The sequence below is a fragment of the Stenella coeruleoalba genome (genome assembly GCF_951394435.1).
Source record: "Stenella coeruleoalba genome assembly, chromosome: 16".
NCBI lineage: Eukaryota > Metazoa > Chordata > Mammalia > Artiodactyla > Delphinidae > Stenella > Stenella coeruleoalba.
Window position 1 is genome coordinate 46,115,059 of NC_137162.1, and position 26,112 is coordinate 46,141,170.

At 41.6% G+C, this 26,112-nt stretch overlaps 1 protein-coding gene across 2 annotated transcripts in view; it reads left to right on the forward strand.

Annotated features, from left to right (window-relative positions):
- The window catches only part of ERCC6 (ERCC excision repair 6, chromatin remodeling factor), a 76,291-nt gene that overhangs the window by 11,013 nt on the left and 39,166 nt on the right, over nt 1-26,112 (forward strand). For both annotated transcript variants that reach the window (XM_079900193.1, XM_079900194.1), the window contains exons 5-7: nt 3,332-4,052; nt 20,193-20,321; nt 25,411-25,569. In XM_079900193.1, the coding sequence (XP_079756319.1) occupies nt 3,332-4,052; nt 20,193-20,321; nt 25,411-25,569 (1,009 nt within the window). The remainder of the gene's footprint in view (nt 1-3,331; nt 4,053-20,192; nt 20,322-25,410; nt 25,570-26,112) is intronic.

The following is a 26,112-nucleotide window of genomic DNA, read 5'->3' on the forward strand; positions in this document are numbered from 1 at the left end:
TCCCCAAATAATCTCATCCATTACCTATGGCTTTTGTGGCCACCTAGGTTCTAGTATCTTATAAATCTGTAGACCTGTGGCCTTTTGCCCTTTTCCTGAACTCCTGGTTCCTATTATCCCTCTCCAGTGGGGCTCCAGCTAACACTTCAGACTCCTGGTCTCTCTTATAACCCTTCCTCCTCCATCCCTTCTGGGATACTTTCCTTCTCCGTGGTGCTCTATGCTCTGTTTGGTGGGGCAGGAGAACAGAGTGTCTAAGCTTTGTGTACCCCAGCTCTGTATCGCCCAGGTATAGACCTTGGCTACATTCTTTAACCTTTCCAAGTCTGCTTTGAGATGGGCATAAGCATAGTAGACCTTCATTTCTTTGCTCACATGCTTGCCTGAGGTTTCCTTTCCCCTGGTCTCCACATAGTGATCCGTTTCCTAATTGTTGTGAGGATTATCTGATTAAAGAATCCTTTCCTGGAATTAGGTGGGATAAACTTTGCAGCAGTTTGCTTTGCTCCTCTGATCTGGGATGAGATGAGTTGCTTGCTATCACCTTTCCTGTTCAGCATTGTACCTGGATAGTGTAGTAATGTAAGAAGAGAAATAAAACCATCATTATTTACAGCATATGTTATTGGTCATATCAAAAATCTGAAAGGATCAATGGGCAGTCTGTTGGAATTACCATGTGAATTTAGCAGTGTCACTGGATACAAGGTCAGTATATAAAAATCAGTCATATTTCTACATACGAGCAAAAGCAAAAAATAAAATTTAATAAAGATGGCAATTACGATCAAAATCAAATACCTGGAAATAACTCTTAGTAAAAAAAGGTAGTTTTCTTCAGCGCTCTCTACATTAAAAACTACAAAATGTCATTGAAAAATTAAAGAAGGCAAATAAATGGGGAGATACACCATGGTCATAGATTGGAAGATACAGTTCTGTCCACTTGTAGTTTCAGTGCAACCCCAATATAAATTACAGGGAGTTTTTTGAGGGAGAGGGTATAGAGTAGGAAGAGTAGGCTGAGGGTGGGTGGCACTAACAACCTGATTCTAAAATTTGTATAAACATGCATTGGGTCAAGAATGGCCAAGGCAATCTTGAAGAAGAACAAAATACCCAGACTTATTACTAACCTATAGTAATTAAGACACAGTAGTGGCATAAGGATAGACAAATACACCAATGGGACAGAGTAGAGGGTCCAGCAAACAGACCCACCCATGTGTGGTCACTTGATTTATGACAGATGTGGCAGTACAGTGCTGTGGAGAAGAATCGTCTTTTCACTAAGTGTGCTGGGTTACTCCACATGAAGATAAAGTGAATATTGGCCCATTATACAGTGTACAAAAATAAATTCCAAATGGGTTGTAGATTTCACCGTTAAGGATAAAACAAAGCTTTTAGCATATAACAGAGGAAAACATTTTCATGATCTTGGGGCAAAGATTTAACAAGGCACAAAAACAAGGCTCACTGTAAAGGAAAAGATTTGATAAATGAACTATGTTACAACTAAGATCTTATGTCGCTGAAAGATAGCATTTAAGAGAGTGGAAAGGCAAGCTGCAGAATGGGAAAAGATGTTTGCAATATCTGTATCAGTCCAGGGACTTGAGTCCAGAATGTATGAAGAGCTCCTAGAAATCTTTTTTTTTTTTTCCTTTTAAAGACAGACCACATATGAGAAAAATGGGCAAAAGATTTGAACATTTTCTTCACAATAGGCTACCCAAAAGATCAACAGATCTTACGTAAAGATTCCCTAGTTCATTAGATACTAGGGAAATACAAATTACAGCCACAAAGTGGTACTACTCCATGCCTACCAGCATAGCTAAAGTGGAATGGCAAGAATGTGGACCAGTTGAAACTCTCAAACACTGTTGGTGGAACTTAAAATTGCTAGGACCACTTTGGAAATCGGTTTGGTGGTGTCTACTAAAGCTTAATATACCCAAAGAATTATATACATACATTACCAAAGAATGTGTATTGGAATGCTCGTAGCAACATTATTCCTGGTAGCCCAAACCTGGAAACTACCCAAATGTCCAGTAACACTAGAATGGAAAAATTGTGGTAGAGTTATAATAGAATACTAACAGCAATGAGAATCAACAAACTGCAATTGTATTCAGTAGTAAGTGTGACTCACCCAAGCATAATGTTGAACAAAAGAAACCAGATACAAGTACAGACATTCCCATTTCCATTAAGTTGAAAGCCAGGTACAACTTGTCTACCGTGTTAATAGGTCAGTCAGTATCTGGTGGGGTAGAAGCTGGGAGGCACCATGAAGGGCATATCTGGGGGTCCTAGTAATTTATGCTTCCTGATCTGGATGCTGGTGTTATGGGTTTGTTTTCTTTCTGAAAATTCACTGAGCTGTACACTTAGGATGTGTGCACTTTCTGATGTATGTTTCTCTTCAGTGCACATTTAATGAAAAACTGCACTGTGCTATTATTGGCCTGCAAGAAATACAGATTTTAGAATATGGTGCCTTCCTATTAAGCCTTTACTTCTTTTGGTATTTTGGCTATGGGTAAAGTAATTTTGCTAGAGATTAATTTCAACTAATGAAAGAGGGATGATCTCTGGGTGGCTTTCTATTATTATGGCATAACTTCCAACTTTAGTTCATCCCTTCAGTCAGTTAACTTCGCACATCTAACACGGTGCTGTTGAGTGGACCTTTTTGCAATAGTGGAAATGCTGTCTGTGTTGTCCATTATGGTAGCCTTTAGCCACATGTGGCTATTGAGCGCTTGAAATGTGGCCAGTACCACTGAGAGAATGAATTTTCAACGTAAATTTAAGTAGCCGTATGGTGACTCTCCTATTGGGCGGTGCAGAGGCAGCATTTATGTTTTACCTATTTAGGTGCATGCTGATTCTTTAGATGTCTGTTTTCAGTTCTGCTGTCTCTTGTATTTAAGTCCATCTGAATGCTGGTATTAGCAGTGACGTGGAAACTTGGGAGATTGCTTCCTCAAGGGCAGTTGATAAGGAAACATGGTAAAATTTCTCTGTATGTTACATATGACTGGGTCTGTCTTTGGATGCACAGAAAGTATATTGATAATGCAGTGTTTTGGGAAAAGTTATTGAGAAGTTACCGTTTTGAATAGGAGTATACTAAATGCGGCATGAATGCTATCGTAAATTTCACTCTGTTCTTCACATACACTATACTTTAGTACGTCATCTACTTTAGTACGTCAGTGATTTTTTTTTTAATTTATGTATTGAGTAGTGCACATATCCGTTGTTCTCTTGGAAAGTTTTGTGCTAGTGCCCAACGTGTTGTCATCCCTCTTTTCAGAAGCAGAGCCGTCCTCCCTCGGCAGCATGCTCATGCCCGCTCAGGAGACTGCTTGGGAAGAGCTCGTCCGCACTGGTCAGATGACACCTTTTGGTACCCAGATCCCTCAGAAGCAGGAGAGAAAGCCCAGAAAACTAATGCTCAACGAAGCCTCAGATTTTGAAAAGTATTTGGCAGATCAGGCAAAACTGTCCTTTGAAAGAAAGAAGCAAGCTTGTAATAAAAGAGCAACTAAAAAAGCCCCGGCCTCGGTCACTTCTGAGCTGAGCTCAACACTCAGTGAAAACAAACCAGACAAGAGAGGCAAAGTTCTCTCGAAAACAGATGAGCGCTTGAAAAAACACATCAAGAAACTCCAGAAGAGGGCTCTTCAGTTCCAGGGGCAGGTGGGATTGCTAAAGGGAAAGAAACCCTTGGAGTGTGATGTGAGGCCAAAGGCAGAGGGAGACTCTGAGGATGAAGTGTCCGAGTACTTGCCCACGGAGTGGGAGCAGGGGGAGGCGGCAGGGACTGACCTGTCCGGGGAAGACACCGACTGTGACCGGAGACGGGTGCTCAGTCGCCAGAAACGGCAGAAGAAAGTCGCAGTGCAGGAGATTGATGATGACTTCTTTCCAAGTTCTGGGGAAGAAGCTGAAGCCGCAGGAGGAGGAGGAGGAGGTCGGAAAGTAGTGAGATGCCGAGATGATGGAGATGAAGATTATTATAAGCAGCGGTTAAGGTCAGTCTCCAGGGATTGTACTGCTTGCTTTATCGTAGGTGGTAGGTTTATTAATAAATGAGAGTTCTAGTCTAGCGTAATATATTAGACCTCCATTCATCCAAAGGTTGGACTTCCTGCAATCTTAGCCTGCTAGAACCACCAGAGCCCCTGAGTCCTCGATGGAGCTGACCCAAGATTCTACTTCTACAAGCTTCTACTTCGGGGTCTTCATTGAGATTTGAGGGCAAGTCGAAGAAGAAAAGCTTAGGGGGAGGGCTGGGCAAGAGGCATGCCTAGGACTAAAGCAGGAGCTGTGTGGGTGGGTGGGAGAGTGGGTGCCCTGCCACAAGGGGCAGGAGGAGGTTGGCTTGTGTAGTGTATGTTGGGTGAAAGTAATTTTAGGAGACTTTCCTTCAAAAAAGAGCTGAAATTTAAGTTTTAGTGTATGAAAGAATAAGCTTGCTTTCCTAAATCCCTCCTTCCTTGTCTTGAAAAAGTGGTTCTCTACAAAATTTCAACAATACCATGCCAGAAATGGGCTTCCTATGCCCAGCATACCCTTCCTGTGCCCTGTCTTTTTTTATGCTAGAGACTAACTTTGGCTTCTTATTTCCGTGAATTTGTCAGTGTCTGATGTAAGTAAGTAAAAGGAAGGTGAACACTTTTTTTTTTTTTTTTTGGTGGTACGCGGGCCTCTCACTGTGGCCTCTCCCGTTGCGGAGCACAGGCTCCGGACGCGCAGGCTCAGCGGCCATGGCTCACGGGCCCAGCCGCTCCGCGGAATGTGGGATCTTCCCGAACCGGGGCACAAACCTGTGTCCCCTGCATCAGCAGGCGGACTCTCAACCACTGCGCCACCAGGGAAGCCCAGGTGAACACGTTTGTTTGTGGAGTCCGCACTGCATGGTGCCACACGTCTTCTGAGTCAAGAAAACCAGTGTGTATGCTACAGTCTCCACCGTGTCCCACGGAGCATGACGTTATGCGACTCAGGTCTCACGCCTTAGCTTTTTAAGAGTGCCGCGAGACTCAAAGGGATGCAGGAATCTGCTTAACAGATTACTTTTTTAATACTTGCTCCCAGGGTGGCTTTTTCCCCCAGTCCTCAACAGTTTTTTCTTGTTTCTCAGGGTAGGGAGACCTAGTTTATTATAATTCTTGTAGCTTTCCACTGGCCTTTGCGAATGAAGATTGACCTGATATTCTTTTCTTCTGTTATGTAGAACTGCCGACGCCCTACATCCAAGCTGCCACATACATCCTTTTAGAAGCAGGTGCAGCATAGTTCTTTTCACCAGTGATTTGAGTACCTGCAACCTAAGTCCAGGTCTTTAAGAGAGCTGTTACACTCTCACTGTGGTAGTACCTTAAGCAGCAAGACGGAGTTGAGGAGTGGCTTAATGTTTGTCATTTCTCATTGTAGCTTGCACATCTGATATCTGTAAAGTTGTCTGAACAGTGAGTGGCATCAGTCTTTTTCTTGACTATTGTAGAGAATTAATAAAAGTGTTGGGCTTCCCTGGTGGCGCAGTGGTTGAGAGTCCGCCTGCCGATGCAGGGGACGCGGGTTCGTGCCCCGGTCTGGGAGGATCCCACATGCTGCGGAGCGGCTGGGCCGGTGAGCCATGGCCGCTGGGCCTGCGCGTCCAGAGCCTGTGCTCCGCAACGGGAGAGGCCACAACAGTGAGAGGTCCGCGTACCGCAAAATAAAATAAAATAAAATAAAATAAAAGTGTTAATCTCAACATATTGATTATAAGTGGAATGAATATTCTTCCCATTAAATTGAGTCAATATTAAATATATTTTAAGTATATCAGTATTTTGATCAAGGGCAATTATTTTGATTGAATTTTAAATACAGGTTTAGTTTAAATTCATGGCAATAAGTTTTTCTTAATAATGTTAAGATTGTAAAACTGTTATTTCCAAAGCCATATTAGAAGTCAGTTTTTTGCTCAAGTTATAGTAAAATCTCAAATGAATTTTGGAAATATCAATAACTCTAATTGCTACCAAAATACTATAGCTCTTAAAATTTTATAGCTACAGTTATTAAGGTAGATAATTGTTAAATTGCAGATATCCACATTGAAATGTTTATACTGCATCTCCTTTGGTACCCTTTGGATTGGGGGATGTTAAAAAAACAAAATGCTCAGGATTGAGAAGCATATTAAGAATATTTTAAAACTGCCAGTCACTCTATACTTTGTTATTTCTTGTTGTTGATCTTTGTAGACAGAATGAAATTGTAATGGTATCCCCTTGAGGGAAGAAAAACACTTTAGGATTTCTTATCTTAGCACTGGTTTGTTGATGGATAAGAAGAATAAAGCCCCATATAGTTTACAACATAGAAAATGAGTTTTTCCTAATGGTTAGAATTTAGGAATATGTACCCAAGGTAGATACCTTTTGGACTTAAATATGTGTTGGTTATAGACCTGTTGATTATAATGCTGTTTTGAACCCTTAGAAGTGAAAGTGGGCGACTCCTAGACATCTCACCCCCTTTATTCCCTCCACTTGGAGAGTCTTAGGTCTTTCATTAGCTCTAGATTAGTCCTAACTAGGTGTCTTTAGTTTTAGCTGACGCTCAGTGGGAATTTCCTGTCAGGCCTTTTCTACAGCTTAACCTTTTCTGCATCTGGCTAGTAGATGATCCTGCTTTCTCTGACTTAGCCCAAGACCTCAGATCAGTCTTGGAAGTTTTAAGCATCTTATAAAATGCCCGTGTATTTTGCCTTTCCAACATTTTTATCCTGCTTGCTTCTCTGTTCTGTTGCATTTGGAGGCTGTCTCCTCAATGGTGTTCCCTGATTTTCATACCTTTGATAATGTACCGTGATGGATGGGCCACTTCTTAGAAGCAAATATTCTGTCGTTTCTTATTCATGTCAATGCTAACAGATCTTACAAAGCATCCATTATTTTTTATTTTAATTTTGGGGTACTCACGTTTCCATTAGGGTATGGCTCTCAATTGTGAGGTCTTCCTTAAAATCTATTGCTGCTTTAGAAAGCTAGGGTCTGGGAGCTCCAGGTGCCAAACACTTAACAGAAATAACACACATTCAGTGTTGGGTGATATATGTCCCTGGTGAGCCCAGAGCGGCCTAGAAGACCAAACATTTCATACGTGCACCTTTCCCCGCCAGGTGAACAGAGATCTGCAATCCCGGTTCCCTCAGTGTAGTTGGTTCATTTTCCAGTTGAGATGTGAGGTCATCTCCATTGCTTCATCTTTGCTCTCACTGCATGAATGCACATCTCCATTCTAGGACTGGCGTCTGGGGGTTCCTGTGAAGAATCTGCAGTCTTTTAGGGGACGTGGGCACAGATGGGACCTAACCAGTGTGCAGGGCGTAATGAAATCAGACTGAGGTATTTGGGGAAGATTTTGTGGAGGACGTTCATCCCAGCACTGGGCCTGGTCTGTTGGGTCATTCAGATATGTTGATATGGACCTGAGGATGCAGGTTAAAACTTGCCACATTTACCCCCAAACTTCAGGTGCATCACTGAACAGGAAAATACTTGCATTGCTTTGGGGGCACGTTGTTTCCTCAAGGGTCTCGTCTGGATTGCTTTGGGTATTGGCATGGTGGCCGTGGTCTGCAGAGGAGTCCAGTTGCTAAGCTGCCACTTCAAGACAGGGAGGGCACAAGCCCTTGCCTTTGCCAGCCAGCTCCCACCTTTGGCAGTGGTAATCTGTTCGGGGGAGACTGAGGCCTGTTTGGCTTCCCTGGGAAAGAGTGCCGCAATCCATTGGTGATGTCTACCTTGGCACGGGGACAACAGGGGGAAGTAAGCAACATGCTGTTTGCCAACAGTGAGATGTAACAAACAAAAGATGTCACCAACTCATGCCTCTTTCCCCAGCAGTGGACGTACTGCTTGGGTCGGACTTGCAGTGTAGGTCCGTTGACACCCCGAGTGAGAGGATGCACTTCCAAATAAGGTCTGTCTCCTGCTGGCACGACTAGGGAGAACATTTATAATTTGACTTAAACCTATACTCTGAATCTCTCCTTTCTATTTCCATTTGCCAGCCATGACTGCTTAAGTTGCTAACCTAACAGCTGTATTTTCTTGGCAATGAGCATAGACTAAGGCAAAGATTCCCAGCCCATGGGCTGATCCTGCAGAATCACTGGGGGCTCCACCATTGGAGGTGCTGATTCAAAATGTGTACGTGGGACTACCAGGTGGTCATTTAAAAAGGCTTTCCCAGGTGATTCTGAGGCACCGGCATGTTTGGGAACTACTTTGATATATATAAGTGGACTTTATATATTCTCTTCCTTTCTGAGGCCGTAAATTTTGGCAGATTGAGTTTGTATATCATTTTCTCTAAACTTTTATGTACCCTGCACAATTGTGTTTACATAGGAGAGGGCCTGGGCAGGAGCTTTGGGGCCAGTTTATTCAGCTCAGTGCTGTGTATAATAGTTCATCGGGTTCTTACCAGGGTGTGTGCTTGAGAATCCCCTGGGGAGCACCTTTAGGGCTCAGCCCGGAGCAGCAGGAGCTGGGCACTGCACTTGGGCTTTGAGCTCCCACTAATTCTGAGGTGAGGTTGGTAGCATTCTTCCTTATCAGAGGCCCTTACGATGTTCCCATTTAGGAAACCTTTGAGGAGGTTGGAAAGAATTGTTGGTAAGGATGTTGGGATTTGAGGATGTAATGCTCAACTCTAGCCCGAAGTTAGCTTGGTATTGCTGCTGGGATAAATCCCCACCACCCCCCATCCTCAGTCAGTGGAACAGTAGAATTTAGAAACAGACTCTTCAGTAGGTGGTGCCTGAGTCACCTCAGATTATCTGGTACTTTGGGCCAAGCTGCTGAGATCACAGCCTGAAATGGATTTGAACTGGTACCTCCAGATAGTTTGAAGGGTTCCCATACCCTGCCCCTGACCTTTCACTTTTGATAATTCCTTGTTTTTTGTGTGTGTGTGTGTGTTTTTTTTTTTTTTTTTTTTTTTTTTGTGGTACGCGGGCCTCTCAATGCTGTGGCCTCTCCCGTTGCGGAGCACAGCCTCCGGATGCGCAGGCTCAGTGGCCATGGCTCACGGGCCCAGCCGCTCCGCGGCATGTGGGATCTTCCCAGACCGGGGCACGAACCCGCGTCCCGTGAATCGGCAGGTGGACTCTCAACCACTGCACCACCAGGGAAGCCCCCAGTTCCTTGTTTTTTAATAGTGAAATTGTGATAATATTAAGATAGAAAAAACTACCTGCACCTCTACTTTTTTATATTTCATTCCAGCCTTTGATCCTATGCATATATATCTTTCAGTTGTTCTAATTATAGTAGGCTGCACAAACACTTTATCTTGGCCTTTTCAGGGTGATCAGTTTGCCCATGATGTCACTGGTTAAGAGCTGGGATTTGAAGCCAGGACCGGGTTGTGTAAACGGCGGTTTCCTTTCATTTGTGGAATTGGGTGGAATGGGCAGTACCTATGTGTGGCCACATGGTGGTGCCAAGAATCAGAACATAGCTACCCCTACCTCCCTGGGCTGGAGACCAAACCCTAGACCCAAGTCAGCTGGGTAAAGATTTGGGGAGATTGCTAGGGACTCTAGAAAACTTGACTGATCTGGTGTGGATGGGCATAGCATTTGCCTCGTGGTGTGGTGTAACTCGCGTCTGTAGTCATGACAACGGTTGATGTAACTGGCTTCTAATACAGTTTTGTCGTTAGAGGTTTTTCTTTTCTTTTGCCCCATTCTGAACTTTATTTACCGTGAATAACTTTGAGTTAAAAAAGGTCAGGGCTTCCCTGGTGGCGCAGTGGTTGAGAGTCCGCCTGCCGATGCAGGGGACACGGGTTCGTGCCCCGGTCCGGGAAGATCCCACATGCCGCGGAGCGGCTGGGCCCGTGAGCCATGGCCGCTGCGCCTGCACATCCGGAGCCTGTGCTCCGCAACAGGAGAGGCCACAACAGTGAGAGGCCCGCGTACCGCAAAAACAAACAAACAAAAGGTCAGATGGCTCCATTCATTGTGTAAATCTTACAGAGTATCTTCTAAGCCCCCGTAAGACTTAATCATCTGGGAAAATGGTATCTTCAGCACCCTGTCTCTTGAGCACTGTGGCTTCTGTGGCCAGGGGCGAGTTGGATCCTGGTTTGGAGGGTTTAGCTGTATACATGCATAGTTCTAGGAGGGGAAGGCTGTCGGTATTTTCAGATGCCGAAATGAGTAAAGCTGAGGAGGATGAATGTTGAAAAAAGCCTCTTGGATTTGAAATTTGGAGGCCCTGAGCAAGGGTGGTATCCGTGGGTGAGGGAGGAGGTGGTTATGAGAACTAAGATAGCCGACATTAGTGAATGCTTACCACTTAGCAGTGCTTCGCTGTATGTGGCTCTATTGGCTTAGTCCTCGCAGCGCCCTAGGAGATAGGAACCTGAGCCGAGAAAGCTGAAGTCATTTGCCCAGGATAGCAGCAAGTGGAGAAGCTGGTGGTTTGGGTCAGGAGGGAGTGGTCTGTCAGTGTGGACTGGTGCGGTGGGCTCAGAAAGCATGGCCTCAGTGATCACTTTGTCCCGTTGCTTGATGAGGACCAAGCCCACACTTTTGCAGGCCCCATTCCTTTGCCTGAAACGGCGCTGAAGGCCATGCCTCCTAGAACTACAGTCTCAGCTGCTCTGTCTCCATTTTATTGTTTTCACCGAGCCTCTTCCTCTTCCTTTTGCCTAGAGCCAATCCCTTTGCAGTGCGATTGTCCCATGTTTATCCTTCAGTTGCATCTTTGTTTGTGCTGCACATGGATTCAGGTCACACTTAGGCAAAGGCCAAAGTATTGATACAGCGTAGAGCTTGATTTGCTTGTACCTTTAAAAAAACAAAACAAAACGCAGATCGTTTGATTTCTAAAAATCTGAATTTGGTAAAAATTTAATCTAGGTTTGATCCAGAAACTAAGTATAATTATTTGAAGATTGTCCTTGTCATCAGTTTCTGGGAGTTGATTTCTTTTTCAGGAAATAAACTTGTGTTCTTTTCTTCTTCTAGGACTCTATATTTTAAAGAGAGAAGAAAAAGTTAACTCCCTTTAAGACTTTTCTTAGAGAGCATCCTGGCTTCTTTTAAATGACGAAGCTAAGACACAAATGAAGACTAATTCTGCTCCGTGCTCTGCACACACCTCTCATCCTCAGCTCCAGTGCATAATTGTCTGCATCAGTCTTAATTTACTCTGTGAGATCTGGACTCCTAACTGAGAGTATTTCATCTGCTCAGATGTGCCAATTAAGTCCACCAGATAGACCATAAAAAGGCAGATAGGAAAAGTAAAACACTGAGTATCTCAATTTAGCAAATTAGACTAATCTGCAAGGAATTCTTAGCTGTCTGAAATAGAAAACTTATTGCACTACAGAAATGCAAACTATATTAAATACCCAGCTAGGTGCCTTGAGTATATTTTTAAAAAATCAAATTGTACTCACTGTGCTTCTGTTGTAGAATTTTTTCATGGATATTGCAATAAGCGGAGAACGATCCTGAGAGTGAAATTTCACTCTATATTAGAAATGATTTAACTGTATGATGTGTGACTTTTCCCTCACAATCGCTACAGATCTTGGTGGCTCTTACAACGTAAAAATGAAAACAGCAATAAGGTCAGTTGTAAATTTCAAACAGCAAAGTCAGTGACTTCCTTGAAATTTTGGAGAGGGCACGTTCATTTTATTCATATATAATCTTGGGCTACTAATATTTGATAATTCCCATTAATAGGTATATTTTGCCTTTTTTGTAGGTTGGTGTAGGCATTTGAGTATAGGCGATACCTCCTTTTATTGCCTTTCGTTTTATCGTGCTTACAGATAACTGCACTTTCTACAAATCGAAGGTGTGTGACACCCTGCCTTAAGCAAGTCTATCATTGCCATTTTTCCAGTAGCGTTTGCTCACTTCATATCTCTGTGTCACATTTGTAATTCTCACAGTATTTCAAACTTTTTCATTATTATATTTGTTATGGTGATCTGTGATCAGTGATCTTTGACGTTACTGCTATGACTCACTGAAGGCTCAGATGATGGTTAGCGTTTTTTTGGCCAACCATTTTTTAATTAAGGTATGTACATTGTTCTTTTAGATATAATGCTGTCACACACTTAATAGACTACAGTCTAGTGTAAACATAACTTTTTTTTTTTTTTTTTTGCGGTACACGGGCCTCTCACTGTTGTGGCCTCTCCCGTTGCGGAGCACAGGCTCCGGACGTGCAGGTTCAGCGGCCATGGCTCACGGGCCTAGCCGCTCCGCGGCATGTGGGATCTTCCCAGACCGGGGCATGAACCCGCGTCCCCTGCATCAGCAGGTGGACTGTCAACCACTGCGCCACCAGGGAAGCCCCAACATAACTTTTATATGTGTTGAGAAACCACAAAATTCATGTGACTAGCTTTATTGCAATATTTGCTTTGTTGCGGTGGTCTGGAACCGAACCTGTGATATCTCCAAGGTATGCCTGTATATCGGTTTGTCTGGTATTAAGTGTATCTTACGTGTTTGTTCAGCCCAGATTACCTGTAGTCAAAAGAATTACTAAGCTGATTTTACTATTACTTGGAAAAGTTGGCAGGTGTCCAGTGAAGAGTGAGTTTTGACCCACTCTGCACAGTAGCGAGGTGGGAAAGGAATCATGTTATCGTACAAAAACGAAGGCCGTCTTTCCTCTCCTCAAACTTTTTTTTTTTTTTTTTTTTTGCGGTACGCGGGCCTCTCACTGTTGTGGCCTCTCCCGTTGCGGAGCACAGTCTCCGGACGCACAGGCTCAGCGGCCATGGCTCACAGGCCCAGCCGCTCCGCGGCATGTGGGATCTTCCCGGACCGGGGCACGAATCCGTGTCCCTTGCATCGGCAGGCGGACTCTCAACCAGTGCGCCACCAGGGAAGCCCATCTCCTCAAACTTTTAGCACTAATGTTTTTTGAGACAAATTTGAATTGAAGTTTTATAATTTGATTTGCTCTTGTGCAGTTGTTTTCATTTTTTTTTTTGTATAGCATTTCATTTTCATTGTATAGCATTTAAAGAGGTGATTATTGACCTTTTGGCTGGTGCTATGAGCAAAGGGGTGAATTTTGGAACTTTGAAAATACTTTTTGAGAGGCAAGATTATGCAACAGTTAGGAGCACAGACTCCGGGTTAGAATCTTCACATTGGTGATCTTGAGCAGGCTGCTTTACCTGTCCCTGCCTACCTTTCTTTAATTGTGAAAAAGGGATTAAGAATAGTATCTGTCTCATAGGGTTGTAAGGATTAAATTATTTAATACATGTAAATACTTAGAACAGTGCCCAGCACACAGTGAGCATCGGTAGCCATTAGTTGTTATTATTACTTAGAGTTTGTTTTCTGCCTCTAAATTTAAAAAACGTATACATAATATATATGTATATATAATTTCAAAACACAGCTTGTCCAGAGCTAGCCAGTGTTACTTAAGGAGGTAATATATGGCATAGGGGGTAGAAATCACAGGCCATGGCGTCAGAATGCCAGTCTCCCCTAATAGCTATGAGGTCTTGTATATCTCCCCATTTGTATATGGGGATCTTAGCAGTACCTTCTTCAAGGGTGATAGGAGGATTACAAAAGATAATACATCTAAGATATTTGGCAAATGTCAGACAATCAACAAATATTAGCTTCTCTTGTTATTTGCATGCCCACTAGGTAAAACATTTACTACAAAGGTTCCATCAAGCCAGTAAGAGGGTCTGTGAGAATCATGAGGAAGAGCTTATATAAATATTGATATGTATGAAGATGTGATGTTCTTCCAAGGTAAAAAGCACTTTAACAATTGTATGTAATATGCACAGGCAACTCATTAGCTGTTATAAACTTAGTGTTGTTTGATGTTAGGCTTTTCTTACCTCTAATACATTTTTTATTAGTATGATTAAGGTCCACTTAGTGATAAAATATCTATATGACTATAAGTACATTATCAGTAATTGTTTGGGGAGAAATAAAAAATTATTTCTCCTTTGAACAAACTAGGGGTCACTAGACATCTGCCCAGGGGGCATTCTTCCAACCTCACAGCCTGCTTATTGGTTCTGAGTGTGGATAGGTCAGGATTACACTTTGGTTCCTCACAGTTTTCTCTGTTCTGAGGTCAGTGTTCCAGATGCTTCTCTCATGCCTTATAAGGCTTAGTTTCCACATTCCTTGCTGTACTAGGTGTGTAGGACATTGTGCCTAGAGTGACCATGATAATCTTGATCTTGACTGATAGTACAGGTGCAGTAGCATGATGGCCTTCTAGACTTGGGGGCTGCACTTAACTCCTGCCTGCCCAAGATTGCGATTCCAGGTGTTTTGACATTTGTTACTATTTATTCACGTTTAACCTACAGTTAACTAAAATTTCTCAATTTTACTTTTTTTTGTGTAATCTCCTGCCCATAATTATAAGATAGTATCTGACATGTATGTAGTATTAAAAAATAGTTTCTAAAGGGTATAGTATACATATTATCTCATTTAGTCCTATAAGGACCTATTATTTGGCTCACTGTGGTCGAGGAGACAAATACAGTGGTGTTAAATGATGTTTCTAAAGTTCGGACCTCCCCTTACTAGTTATGGACCTGCATCTGGTTTTCCCTTCTCAGTGGGTATCTTAAATCTGTGCTTTTTGCTGGGTTCTGCTCTAATGGCCGCCCCTGGAGTCTGAGGGACTATAGGAGTTAGAAAACCTCCCAGTGAATAACACACTCACCTCATTTTGTTTGGTTGCAGCTGTGACTATTATATGTATGGATTAAAGAAAAAGATGAAAGTGGGAACCCTAGAAACATTATTTCCTTTCTAGTGATGTAAATATAGGGCTAGTTAAACTTCTTTTTTCCTCTGCTAGAAGATCAAGTCTTTCATAAAAAGTCGAACCTTTTGCTCAGCCTTTCCCACCTGGTCCTAGGGAGGCTTGGACCCAAACTCAGGACTCCTGATTTCTTCCAATCAGCTGGTGTGCAAAAACCAGTCTTGTTGCAAAGTGAATCCCCTGGGAACCCCCCAAAAACAGACATCAGGGCTTGAAAATAACTTACAGAATTTTTGTCATTCAACATAGTGAGCTTAACCTCCTCTCCTTTTTTTTCCTCCTTATAAAATTCTAAATTAAACACCTGGCTTTGCAGTCACCCTTTGCCAGGCCTCATTCTTTGCAGTGGGCCCAGCCACGTTTAGGCACTGGCTACAGCTCGGAGCAGTACTTTAAAGTCACGTATGTAGAAGGGGTAGGAATGCAGCAGGAGGCAGGCCCTAAAGGAGGTAGAACGGGACGTTTCTTGAACCCATTTCTGAGGGACCCACTTTGACCGTTTTCTAGCCATGCTTCTCTACCCCTGGTGTCTTCCTCATCCCTAGCCCAATTCAGAACCTCATTCATTCATTCCCTGAGCATTTATTGAGCGTCTTGTGAGGTGGGCATTATACTAGCCTCTAAAGATACAAAAATGACTGAGACAGTCTCCCCCAGTCTAATGGGGGAGACAGATACGGATTTCAAAAGATGCTAACACTCTGGTAGGTGCTAGCGTTCTAGTGGAGACGTCAGGTGTGCCTAGGTGCCATGGTGTTGGGAAGGCACCTACTTGGAGGATGCGATGCCTAACTGGCCGGTCAGGGATGGCTTCTTCCAGAGGTGCTACTCGGGCAGAGCTCTGAAGGGTACACAGGTGTGTGGGGGAGAGAGGTTGGGGACAGTACGGGGCATGCACATGCACAGAGAGGAGGCTCTGAATTTCAGCACAGTGGCAGCTAGCTGTGTTTTTCTGCCCTGGCATTTTTGAACATCCTTGAAATGCTGGAAATTCTCCTTCGAAAATAAATTAACTTCTCAGGTGTATTCTAAGGGTTCCATCGACAAGGCGTGCCTGTAGGTTACAACTGAAGGACGTATGTTTCTGGTGCAGTTCAGCTGACTGTGCAGCGTTGCTAGCAGTTTGGCCCTGGGTCCACGTTGCTTCTGACAGATCATTATCGCAGTATCAGCCCCAGGTCCCACAGCCTGGGCTGATTTCTCATTCCTGCGTGAGTGTGGCGAAGCCAAGGAGCATTTGCCCTGCCTGCTTCTGATTGGAATTGTAAGTTTATGTTTATTACTGGGTTCTCCTCTGAGTAGCTGCCAGTGGAGTCGGCAGCGGGCTGACTACGGCAGTCGCGTGGGGAGTTGGAGCTGCCAGAGAACACCAGGCCCACTTGGTTTTATGTAGCTGCAGCTGTGACTCTTACATGTGTGGCTCTTTTAAAACAAGAGGAAAGAAAACATGAAAAAGTTATTTCTTTTCCAAAAATGTAAATATTGGACTATTTACCCCCCGCCCCCACTTTTAAAATCTGTTATCTAGCTTATTTGTCGAAAGAACAGAATTTAGACATTTTGAGGCCATTTCAGAGTTTTAAGATTTCAGATCACTGGGGTCCAGATCTTAATTTTGACCTGCCCCCAACCAGTTTTAGGTCATTCTGTAGCTATCTTTCTGTTACTGTTGCATTAAACCTGGCCATACTTCATGACAATTTACTGTTTACAAATCTGTTATAGCACTTTTAAATTGAGATGTTCCAGCAGATACCATCTGCTGACTAGGTGTCGTTACTCATGGTGATCATGCTATTCACAGTCATTTACTGAGCATCCGTTTACTATCATAGTTTTTGTGCAAATATACATGTTCAGGAGTTCCGTCAAGCATTTGTGGTGCGTTGCGTTACCACATGCAGATTGTATTGGACTATACATTGCCTCTGTTTCTTCCTTTGTAAGTGAACATTATAGTTCACTCAGGGTTGTGTGAGGATTTCGTTAAGTAGATATGATTATATATAATAACATTAATTCATTAAGCACCTGTTATATTCTAGGCTTGTGCTAAGTGCTTTCTGTGGGGCACCGCATTTAATTCTCCCCTAAATCCAGTGAAGTACATGCCGCTGTTCCTCCGTCTCAGAGTCGAGGAAGCTTAGATGCTAAAGAGGTTAAGTTGCTTGCTGAGGGCTGAAGTGCTAATACATGGCAGTAGAATTTGATTCTAGGCCGTCTGAGTCTGAGGGTTTGGGCCTGTGCTCACTGCATGTGTCAGACCCGCTTTATTCATCCCCCTTTACACCTGCTGGCCGGACAGGTCGCTTGGCCTGCCAGGCTGTAGGACCAGCGAGTTAAGCACACTAAAGAGGGCAATTTTAGACCCTGGTAGCATCTGGGATGGGAAAGGCATCTGTTTCTCTCAGAGTTCAGGTGAATCTGGCCCTCCTCCACCCCACATAGTGTGCCACGTGGTACTTCTGGTCGACCAGCACTTGGTGCTGCCCTGCTTCAGCGTGCGCGGGTTAGACGGTCAGGTCTCTTGGCTGTAAACCACATGAGGAATTACTGCTTTATATACCAGGAGAATCTCTTAGCCTGAGCCACACATGCATGTGGTTTTGTAACCCTGGTACTCTCTGTCTTTAATACGTGTATATGATTCTACTGGGGCGATTTGTCTTTACAATGATACAAATACTTGTAGGCAATAATGATTTTTCCCCACCACCTTTAGTCATCTGTTAGCCAAACTGAATAAACATTTGTCTCTTTTCATCTTTCTTTACAAAGCGGAAGGCGCTGGAATGCAGTCATTTCTGTAGTGGCTTATGTGGTTTCCTAGGTGCTGTGTGTTCTGTGGCGACATGATGCCTGTATGTTTTAGAAGGGAGGGAGGAGGAGGAAGCTGAAAATCTGTTGAAACAGAGTGATGCGGTGGGAAATTTAACAGCCACAAAGACTAACTGGCTAAGTCTAAGGCAATAGCTATCATTTATCAATGAAGGGTAATGTGTGGTACTCTTGTATGTAAGGTATTTCACGACCTCATTGTGTCAAACTTGTTAAGCCAGGATCTTCTGTTTTTCTTTTTCTTCCTGTACAATTATTTTTGAGTAGTTGCGCAATGAAGTATTCTTAAGTGGCTGTGATAGGTTTTGTGATTTTTCCACAAAATTTGTATTATCCACATATTCGCTAAAAACAATTATCTTATAATATGCAGGTGTTTGGTTCTGAGCTCTGATGGTAAGAATGTGGGTACTGAGGACTGTCTCATTATCTGACATTGCCTGCTTGCTAAACTTCAGATAGTGAGAAGCAGGATTTCAGATATATACATTAGGAAAACGTTTATACATCATTTTGGTTTCTAAGTTCCAATGGTAAGGGTTACCTTTATATCAGGGTTTCTCAACTTTGACACTACTGATGTTTGAGACCAGATAACATTTTGTTGTGGAGGACTGTCTCGGACGTTGTAGGTTGTTCAGCAGCATCCTGGCCTCTACCTGCTAGATGCTAGTAGTGTTTCTCCCCTCCCCCTCAGCAGTTGTAACAACCAGTTATGTCTGCAGATATTGTCACGTTACCCTGGGGTGGGGGTGAGGGGGTTGCCCTCAGAGGATGGCCAGATTGCCCCCTGTTGAGAACCACTGCACTTACCTAAATTTGTAGATAATGTGGAACTCAGAAGAGTAGCAGAGACTATTATAGCCACTTAGAGGTATTTCATTTCATCAATTGCATGGTGATTTTAAGGAAGAAAAATACAAATAAAAGGGAGAAAGAGATCACCTTTAGAAGTTAAGCACAAAAAGGCCATTACATTTTTCCCATAAGAAGACTGTCACATATTAAACCTTATGGTTATGTGACAGCTATTTCCTTAGACTTGGCCATATACTGTCTCTTTCGTTGGCTGTTCTCTGGAAATCACCAGCACTGCTTATTTATAGGTTCTCTTAGTGCCCTGCGAAGCAGTTTCAAATCACCAACCAATTCTTCCTTACTGATCCTCAGGTAGCCCTTCCTTTCCTTATTCTGAAGAGCTGAAATTTTCAACAAGACCAGAATTTATCAGAGGACATGCTTTAAAGGTCCTCCAGCATCTAGTGCACAGGGCTGTGTTTGGCCTCTGTGCTGATTTGGTAGTTGGTGCTGGAAAACATACCGTTCCTCCAACTGGGCAGGGTGTGCGGTGTTATCCTTCCATGTTCTCCTTTACCTTCCCTCACACTTTCTCTATTACGCCTGCATAGTCAGTGGCAGAGAAATGCCTTCTTATTGTGTTGCTGTTCTCATTGCCTTCCTGTGAGCTTTTTACTTGGAAGGCATTTATCTGTGTTATTGTTTTATTTCATTTCCACCATTTTGTGAAATTCAAAGTGTCAGTTGCATGCATACTGAAAAAAGCCATCCTTTTATTATGGAAGTGACTAGAATATGAGGCTGTTGACTTTTTTTTTCCACTTGTGACCCCAGTGTCCATTATAGTTATATAGGTGCAAAATTAGTCTGGCTAAACAGCTGCACCTTCCCAACAGCCTTGCTGTATTGCTAATACTTTCAGATCTTCAGACGTTTCTTTTGTTATGCATACATGGCGTCACCCTTCTGAAATATAAATGTTCATCTTATTTCGCATCTGAAAAGCATCATAGAACTAAATTTATAACTTAGTTTTATTTAGTGGACACATTTTTTCCTCAGTGGTATAATTATCAGTCCTTTATATTGTTGATGCCTCCCCTTAATTAAGTAATCAGTATATGAATCTGATATATAGTAATTTTGACCAAAAATTTGCTTTATGTTCAAGATGTGCTGTTTTATGCTATGACCATCATATCTTTAGCACAGAAATAGTAATTATAAATAAAATTTACTTCTTCTTACGTTGTCATTTTGGAGCTATGACGTTTAGTATCTATAAATTTAGTTATATTGAAATTTTCACTGACTCTTTTCTAGAATTAAGTTCATATATCTTAGGAACTAGCAGAGAAATTTTCCCTTTAGGGTATGCCAGGAGAGGAGCAAGTAGTTTTGATAATGAAATGAGACCTTACAGGAATATTTCTAGAGCAGCTATAATAATTCAAATGAGAATTGAATTGAGGAGGAAGGAAAAGAGAATCAGTTGGTTTTTTTTTTTTCCTTTGAATATCAGTGTTTTGGGTAATGATGGCAGTAGAAAGCTAAAAGACTGTTCAATTTTGTCTGTTTTTTCCTATGTATTACTTAGAACTATCTATTTTAACCTGGTTTGGAACCAAAATAATGGAAATGTGGTTTTTGTTTTCACGGTAGGAGATGGAATAAACTGCGACTGCAGGACAAAGAGAAGAGTCTGAGGCTTGAAGATGATTCTGAGGAAAGTGATGCCGAATTTGACGAAGGTTTTAAAGTGCCGGGTTTTCTGTTCAAAAAGCTTTTTAAGTATGTGCCATGTGTTCCTTCCTTTACATCTGTCATCAAGCCATTGTGTACAAATTAATATTTTAGGAACTACATAGTACTTACCTGTGGGCCCTTAAAGTACTTGCAGCAATTTATGGCAAACACAGATACTGTCAAATGAAATTTTAGCCACATGCTGTTCATTAGAATTAGACGGTAATAAATTGACTAACGTGCGCATCGGGTATGTTTATAAACTGATGACTCTGTGTGGACCTGTCTCAGCGGACTAAAAGCTACACATTTAAAAGCTGTCTACATCGAGTTCTTTTTTTGTTGCCGTTCTTAGCAATTTTAAGGGGCCAAACCTCTAACTTCTAAATCAGATTAAGAAGACTTGCTTATTAAAATCAATATTGGAGAGGTTTTTACTTCTATATTGAAATAAAAAACTGCGTAGAGATTAGTTTTCTGAGTGTCCTATACTGTACCTAAGGGTGTAATACTTTTGAGCTGACCAGATGTGTATGTAAACATTTCCTGTAGATGTTATTCTGATACCAAAAGAGAAGATACAGGCAAACAGCTTCAGGGTTGCGTTGCTGTTTGAAACTATGTTTCATATGTCAAGTGGCCCAGGGTTGCATATAACCGGATGCCCTGTGATAGATGCGTGCCTATAGCCTACAAGGTCCAGGCGAGTCTCCGTGATGAATGTAAATACTGAGCCACGTTGTCAATCTCAGTCCTCCTGGGATTTACTAAACAAGGTGCTTTAGGAAGGCTTCCTCGATGCATATAGGAAGTTAAAGCATTAAATAGCTTCTTTCTGTCTCTTGTATCATCACTTGGTAGTCGGGTGCAGGATGTAAACTTCTTTCTTTGAGATGGTTATGTTTAATCTCCTTCATAGATTCAGCTGTCAGCCATGCCCTAAACTTGTGCACGATGTCTACTTAAAAAGAGCATGCTTTTTATATTTCCTCTCGAAGAGCTTTTATTATAGTTTTAATTTTTCTCCTGGGTTGGAGGGGACAAAGGGAGTGGTTATTTTATCCCACTAAACATAATAGGAAAGCTGAATCCTAAATATGTGAACTGTCTTGGTTGGGTTGCCGTACTGGACAGGAGAACTGTAAAGAAGTTCAAACCTGAATCTCGAGTAATTTCTGTAGATGTTTTATAGCCTGGAGAGGTGGCTACTGTGTTTATTGCTTCTCCCAAATGAAAATTTAACTATGGAAAGGTACATAAAGATAATATTTATTGGCAACTCTTTTCATCTTCTCTAAAGTGATTGCTTATTAAGAAACACGCCAAATAGTATCAGTGTTAAACTAGCAAAAGGAATACCCAGATTATAGATTAAATTGGTTTAACAAAGACAGGATACTTCTACATGAGTATTAAGTGATTTGGCAAATATCCTCAAGAATCAAGTTGAATGTGCATTTTTGTATAAATGTGGTATATTCTAGCAAAGGAGTTTCACAGTTCATAGAACCAAACTTGGCTTACTAGGAGTATATAGGATTTAGTGTATTGACTGTTAACCCTATTGTAGTTAACGTAAATGCACGGTTTTTTAAAAAAATTTGTCTTAATTGCACATTCCTGGAAAGTATTTTGTTGTTTTCATTTTTCATCTCTCAAAAACAGGATTTTAAATAGTTCATAAATGTTACGAAACTTGTTTCTTTTATTCTGCTACATGAAAAGAAAAGTAATAGGATTGGTAGAGTCTCCTTTTTTCTTTCATGATTAAGTTTTAGCCAGGCCAATTTAATTTTAAGCTGTAGATCTATTTTTACTGTACTTACCGCACTCTGTGGAATTAAATTAACAGGGTATATTTGTACGCAAGGGAGTCAGCAGGTACAGTTATCTATTTAAGTGCTGTTTTCTGCAAGATCATGGTTAACTTTTAAAATTCTGTTTTGAAAGTTTGCCCGGAAAATGTATTTGACTGTGTGATTTAGCAATCAGATGACAAAATTCAGTCTTGCAACTTTACTTTTAGCCACACTAGTAAATGCAATCTTGGGTTAATGTGACAATGCCAAGATATACCAATTATCTGTGGTTATTTTGTGACGCTTCAGTTTCCTGGGGGAAGCAGAGTACAGTAATTTCTTTACTCTTACACAGTAGTTTGTAAAAATCTTTTAACTTTTCCTAAAGAGTCATTTTTATGTCTTCAAAGGTTCTGAAAACTGAATTCCGTAGCCTGCTTTCATTTAAAGTATGTAATTGTTTTACAGTGTTCATTATTAGGAAATTAAAGCAACAAAGCCTGAGTCAGTTAGTGACACTGCTGGAACCAGAACCCAGACCCCCTAACTCCTCATGCAGTGATACATGCCTACCAATCAGTGTGCTCGTGCAGCCTGAGGGCCTTCATGGAAAGAGAGAGCCGCTCTTCATCATCTTTATACAACGTCCCCAGCTGTGGTTGGGCGTTTCCATGTAGGATGTGACTTACAGGGCTGCCTGGTAGATATATTTCCTGAAGTCATTTCTTTAGTGTTGTTCATCGTCTTATACGCACAACCATACACTGTGTGAACGCCCTTGGAAATTACATCTGTAGATGAGGAAACATCTAGCACAGCGTCTCTGCCTCTCGTGAGTCACCTAGAATGCAGATGTCCTAACTCCCTCTGGGATACCATGCTGGTCACCAGTTTTTATTCCTTTCATGATTTCTCGATTGTCCCTCTCTTGATTCCTTAAGTTGATTGGCCCCAAACAGAGAGAGGGGTTGGACCTGTGTTGGGTGGAGGCAGTGTTGTATAGTGGGAAAACACTGGAATGGCCACTGGGAGATTTTGGCCCCTACTCTGCCCGGAGGAGCTGGTCCCATAATTGTTCTGTAGCTCAGTAAAAGGAGGCTGATTGACTGGAATTTAGTGATTCTGAACGTACATCAGTTTTTGGGGGGAGCTTTTTGGACTACATCTTTTTCCATAGCTGAGATTAGTCCAGTGTAAGTAGTTCATGACCAACTTTTATTTTTAGATCAGGATTTTTCATTCTCAGCACAACTGACATTTTGGGCTGAATAGTTCTTTGTTGTAGGGACTATTCTGTGCATTGTAGGGTGTTTAGCAGCATCTCTGGCCTCTACCCACTAGATTACATTTGCACTTTCCCAGTTGTAACAACCAAAAATGTCTCTAGGTATTGTCCAGTGTCCCCTAGGGAGCAAAATACCCTCTTTACCCCCCATTTACCCCCATCCCTGGTTGAGAACTGCTGGTCTCCAAAGTGGAATCACTTTGGAATCAGAGGTTCTGGATTTCAGTTCTGACTTGCTCATTTTTTTTTCTAGCGGTGTGACCTTTAGCAAGTTACTTAACCTCTCTGTGCCTTCATTTCCTAACTGTAAAATGGGCTGATCCTCTTTGTGTGGGCTGGTTGTGAGGTTGTATCCGAACCTCACCTGACCAGGTGCCTCCCCAGCAGTAGGCCCCTTAAATGGTTGGTAGCTTTTATTTTCTGATTATATACCACGTGTTAAATAGAATTTGTCCTTCATCCCAAATTAAATGATCTTTTATCCATAGTAGACTTCACTGTGTTTGGATTTTAAATCCTCTCGTCCAGGGTACATATTGAGTGTGTATATTATAATTAGCAAACTTAAGCAGCAAAATACTCATTTAAAGTTTTCCTTATATGATAGATAATAATGGCAACAGCTAGAGTCAAACTTTTGGAATTGATTTGCAGAATACTGGGGGAAAGTTAATTACGACATACTTACTAGGAGAAGAGTAAATAAAACTAGTTTAACAGGGACTGAAATCCACAATGAGATTTTAGGTAGACATATCACATACCAAAGAGTAAAAAACATTTGGGCAGTAAAACAGCAACAAAACCACCTCCTTTTAAGGTGGGCAGTTCACTAGCCTTGGTATTTTCTTTCAAAAAAAAAAAAATTCTTTAGCTTTCATTTTTTTTTTTTGCAGTACGCGGGCCTCTCACTGTTGTGGCCTCTCCCATTGCGGAGCACAGGCTCCGGACGCGCAGGCTCAGCGGCCATGGCTCACGGGCCTAGCCGCTCCACGGCATGTGGGATCTTCCCGGACCAGGGCATGAACCCGTGTCCCCTGCATCGGCAGGCGGACTGTCAACCACTGCGCCACCAGGGAAGCCCATCATTGTCTTTTAAGTGTTTTTTGCTTTAGATTTTTTTACGTGGCATATAATTTTCATACCATTCCATAGTGTTAAATCTTTCACTCTCAAAAATGCTTTTTGCATTATTCCCTTTTTAACTTCATTTTTAGATTATTGAATTAGACATACCATTGATGGAGAAGGGCAAATACCAACTCTTGTTTTGTTTTTAGAGGGGAATATATTATTGCTTTTTGACCTGTACTCCTTATTTAAGATTTTAATAGCTCTGACCTTTTTGGATCTATGATAAAGTCTCTGAATCAAGTTCTACTTTAAAATATTAAAAGACCTTTTGTATTGTTGAGTCTTTAAACTGTTAGGTTTTTTTTTTGCATCTGCTAGTAATATGACAGAATCATATGTACTAATTTTGTGAGCAGCCCTGTTATTCAGACTTGTTTATGGCCTTAAAATTTAATTTAATTTTTCCTATAAAAAGATAATATGATTACCAAGTGACTTTTCAACAGTGTATACTGTAAATTGTAGTGTTCTCTGTCCTGCTTTTTGAAGCTGTTCAGATGGAAAAAGTAAATGTTAATGCATCTTTTCATAGAAAAATTATTGGAACTTTCTATAACTAAAAATATTTGCAGTTTTTTCCAGAAGGATATTGAATAAAAGATAGTAAGTTTATGCTTGTTTACCAAGCTATTTCTAATGTTGAAAAAGAAATGAAATAGTCCCTAATTACCCTATCTATCAGTTTAATTAGAAATGTGTTAATGTTCTGTAAAGAAAAATTTGTGATTTTTATGCCTAGGTAATCAAAAATGTATGACCTTATAAATATAATACTCATGTAAAACACACATCCGGCATGTTTCTCTGACTGGTACTAGAACCTCGCTAAATGATTAATTCATGAGTACTTTCTGTTATGATCTGTATTATCCACCATTTGCCATTTTCTTTTTCTTGTTGGTGTTTGTTGTTGTAGGTACCAGCAGACAGGTGTTAGGTGGCTGTGGGAATTGCACTGCCAGCAGGCAGGAGGAATTCTGGGAGACGAAATGGGATTGGGCAAGACCATCCAGATAATTGCCTTCTTGGCAGGTCTGAGCTACAGCAAGATCAGGACTCGTGGTTCAAATTACAGGCAAGTGCTCCTCTGCAGACTGTCAGTCTGTGGAGCTCAATTAATATTTCATCAGATGTATTGCTGTGGAGGAGGGTCTTGTGAATTATTGATGACATTTCAATTACAATATTCCTTTAATTCTTTTAGTGGGGGACATCAAAGGAAAATTTTTACGAGACAATGGAGCTGTAGGGCAGGAGAAATTAAACATGTAACACTTTTAATGAATTCCAGGCATTGATGCTTCATTTTGCAGATGAGCCCCACTAGATATTTTGGGTCAATACAGTGTCTAAGGTTAGCTTCTACAAATGGATTGTTTACAAACTCAGTTATGTTAATATCAGTAGTTTACACAATATGGAATTTTAAATTAGACATAATATCTTCAGTTCCACTTATTAAATTTTATATTAAAATATTTGTTCTGGCAGGAGACCGGGTGAGCATTACAGTAAGTACAAAGTCTATTCACGGGGAAAGTTGAAGCTTTGGAGAATTTCCTTTATAATCAATTACGCGTGATAGCTTTTATAGATAGTGCTTTTTTTTTCTAATGAA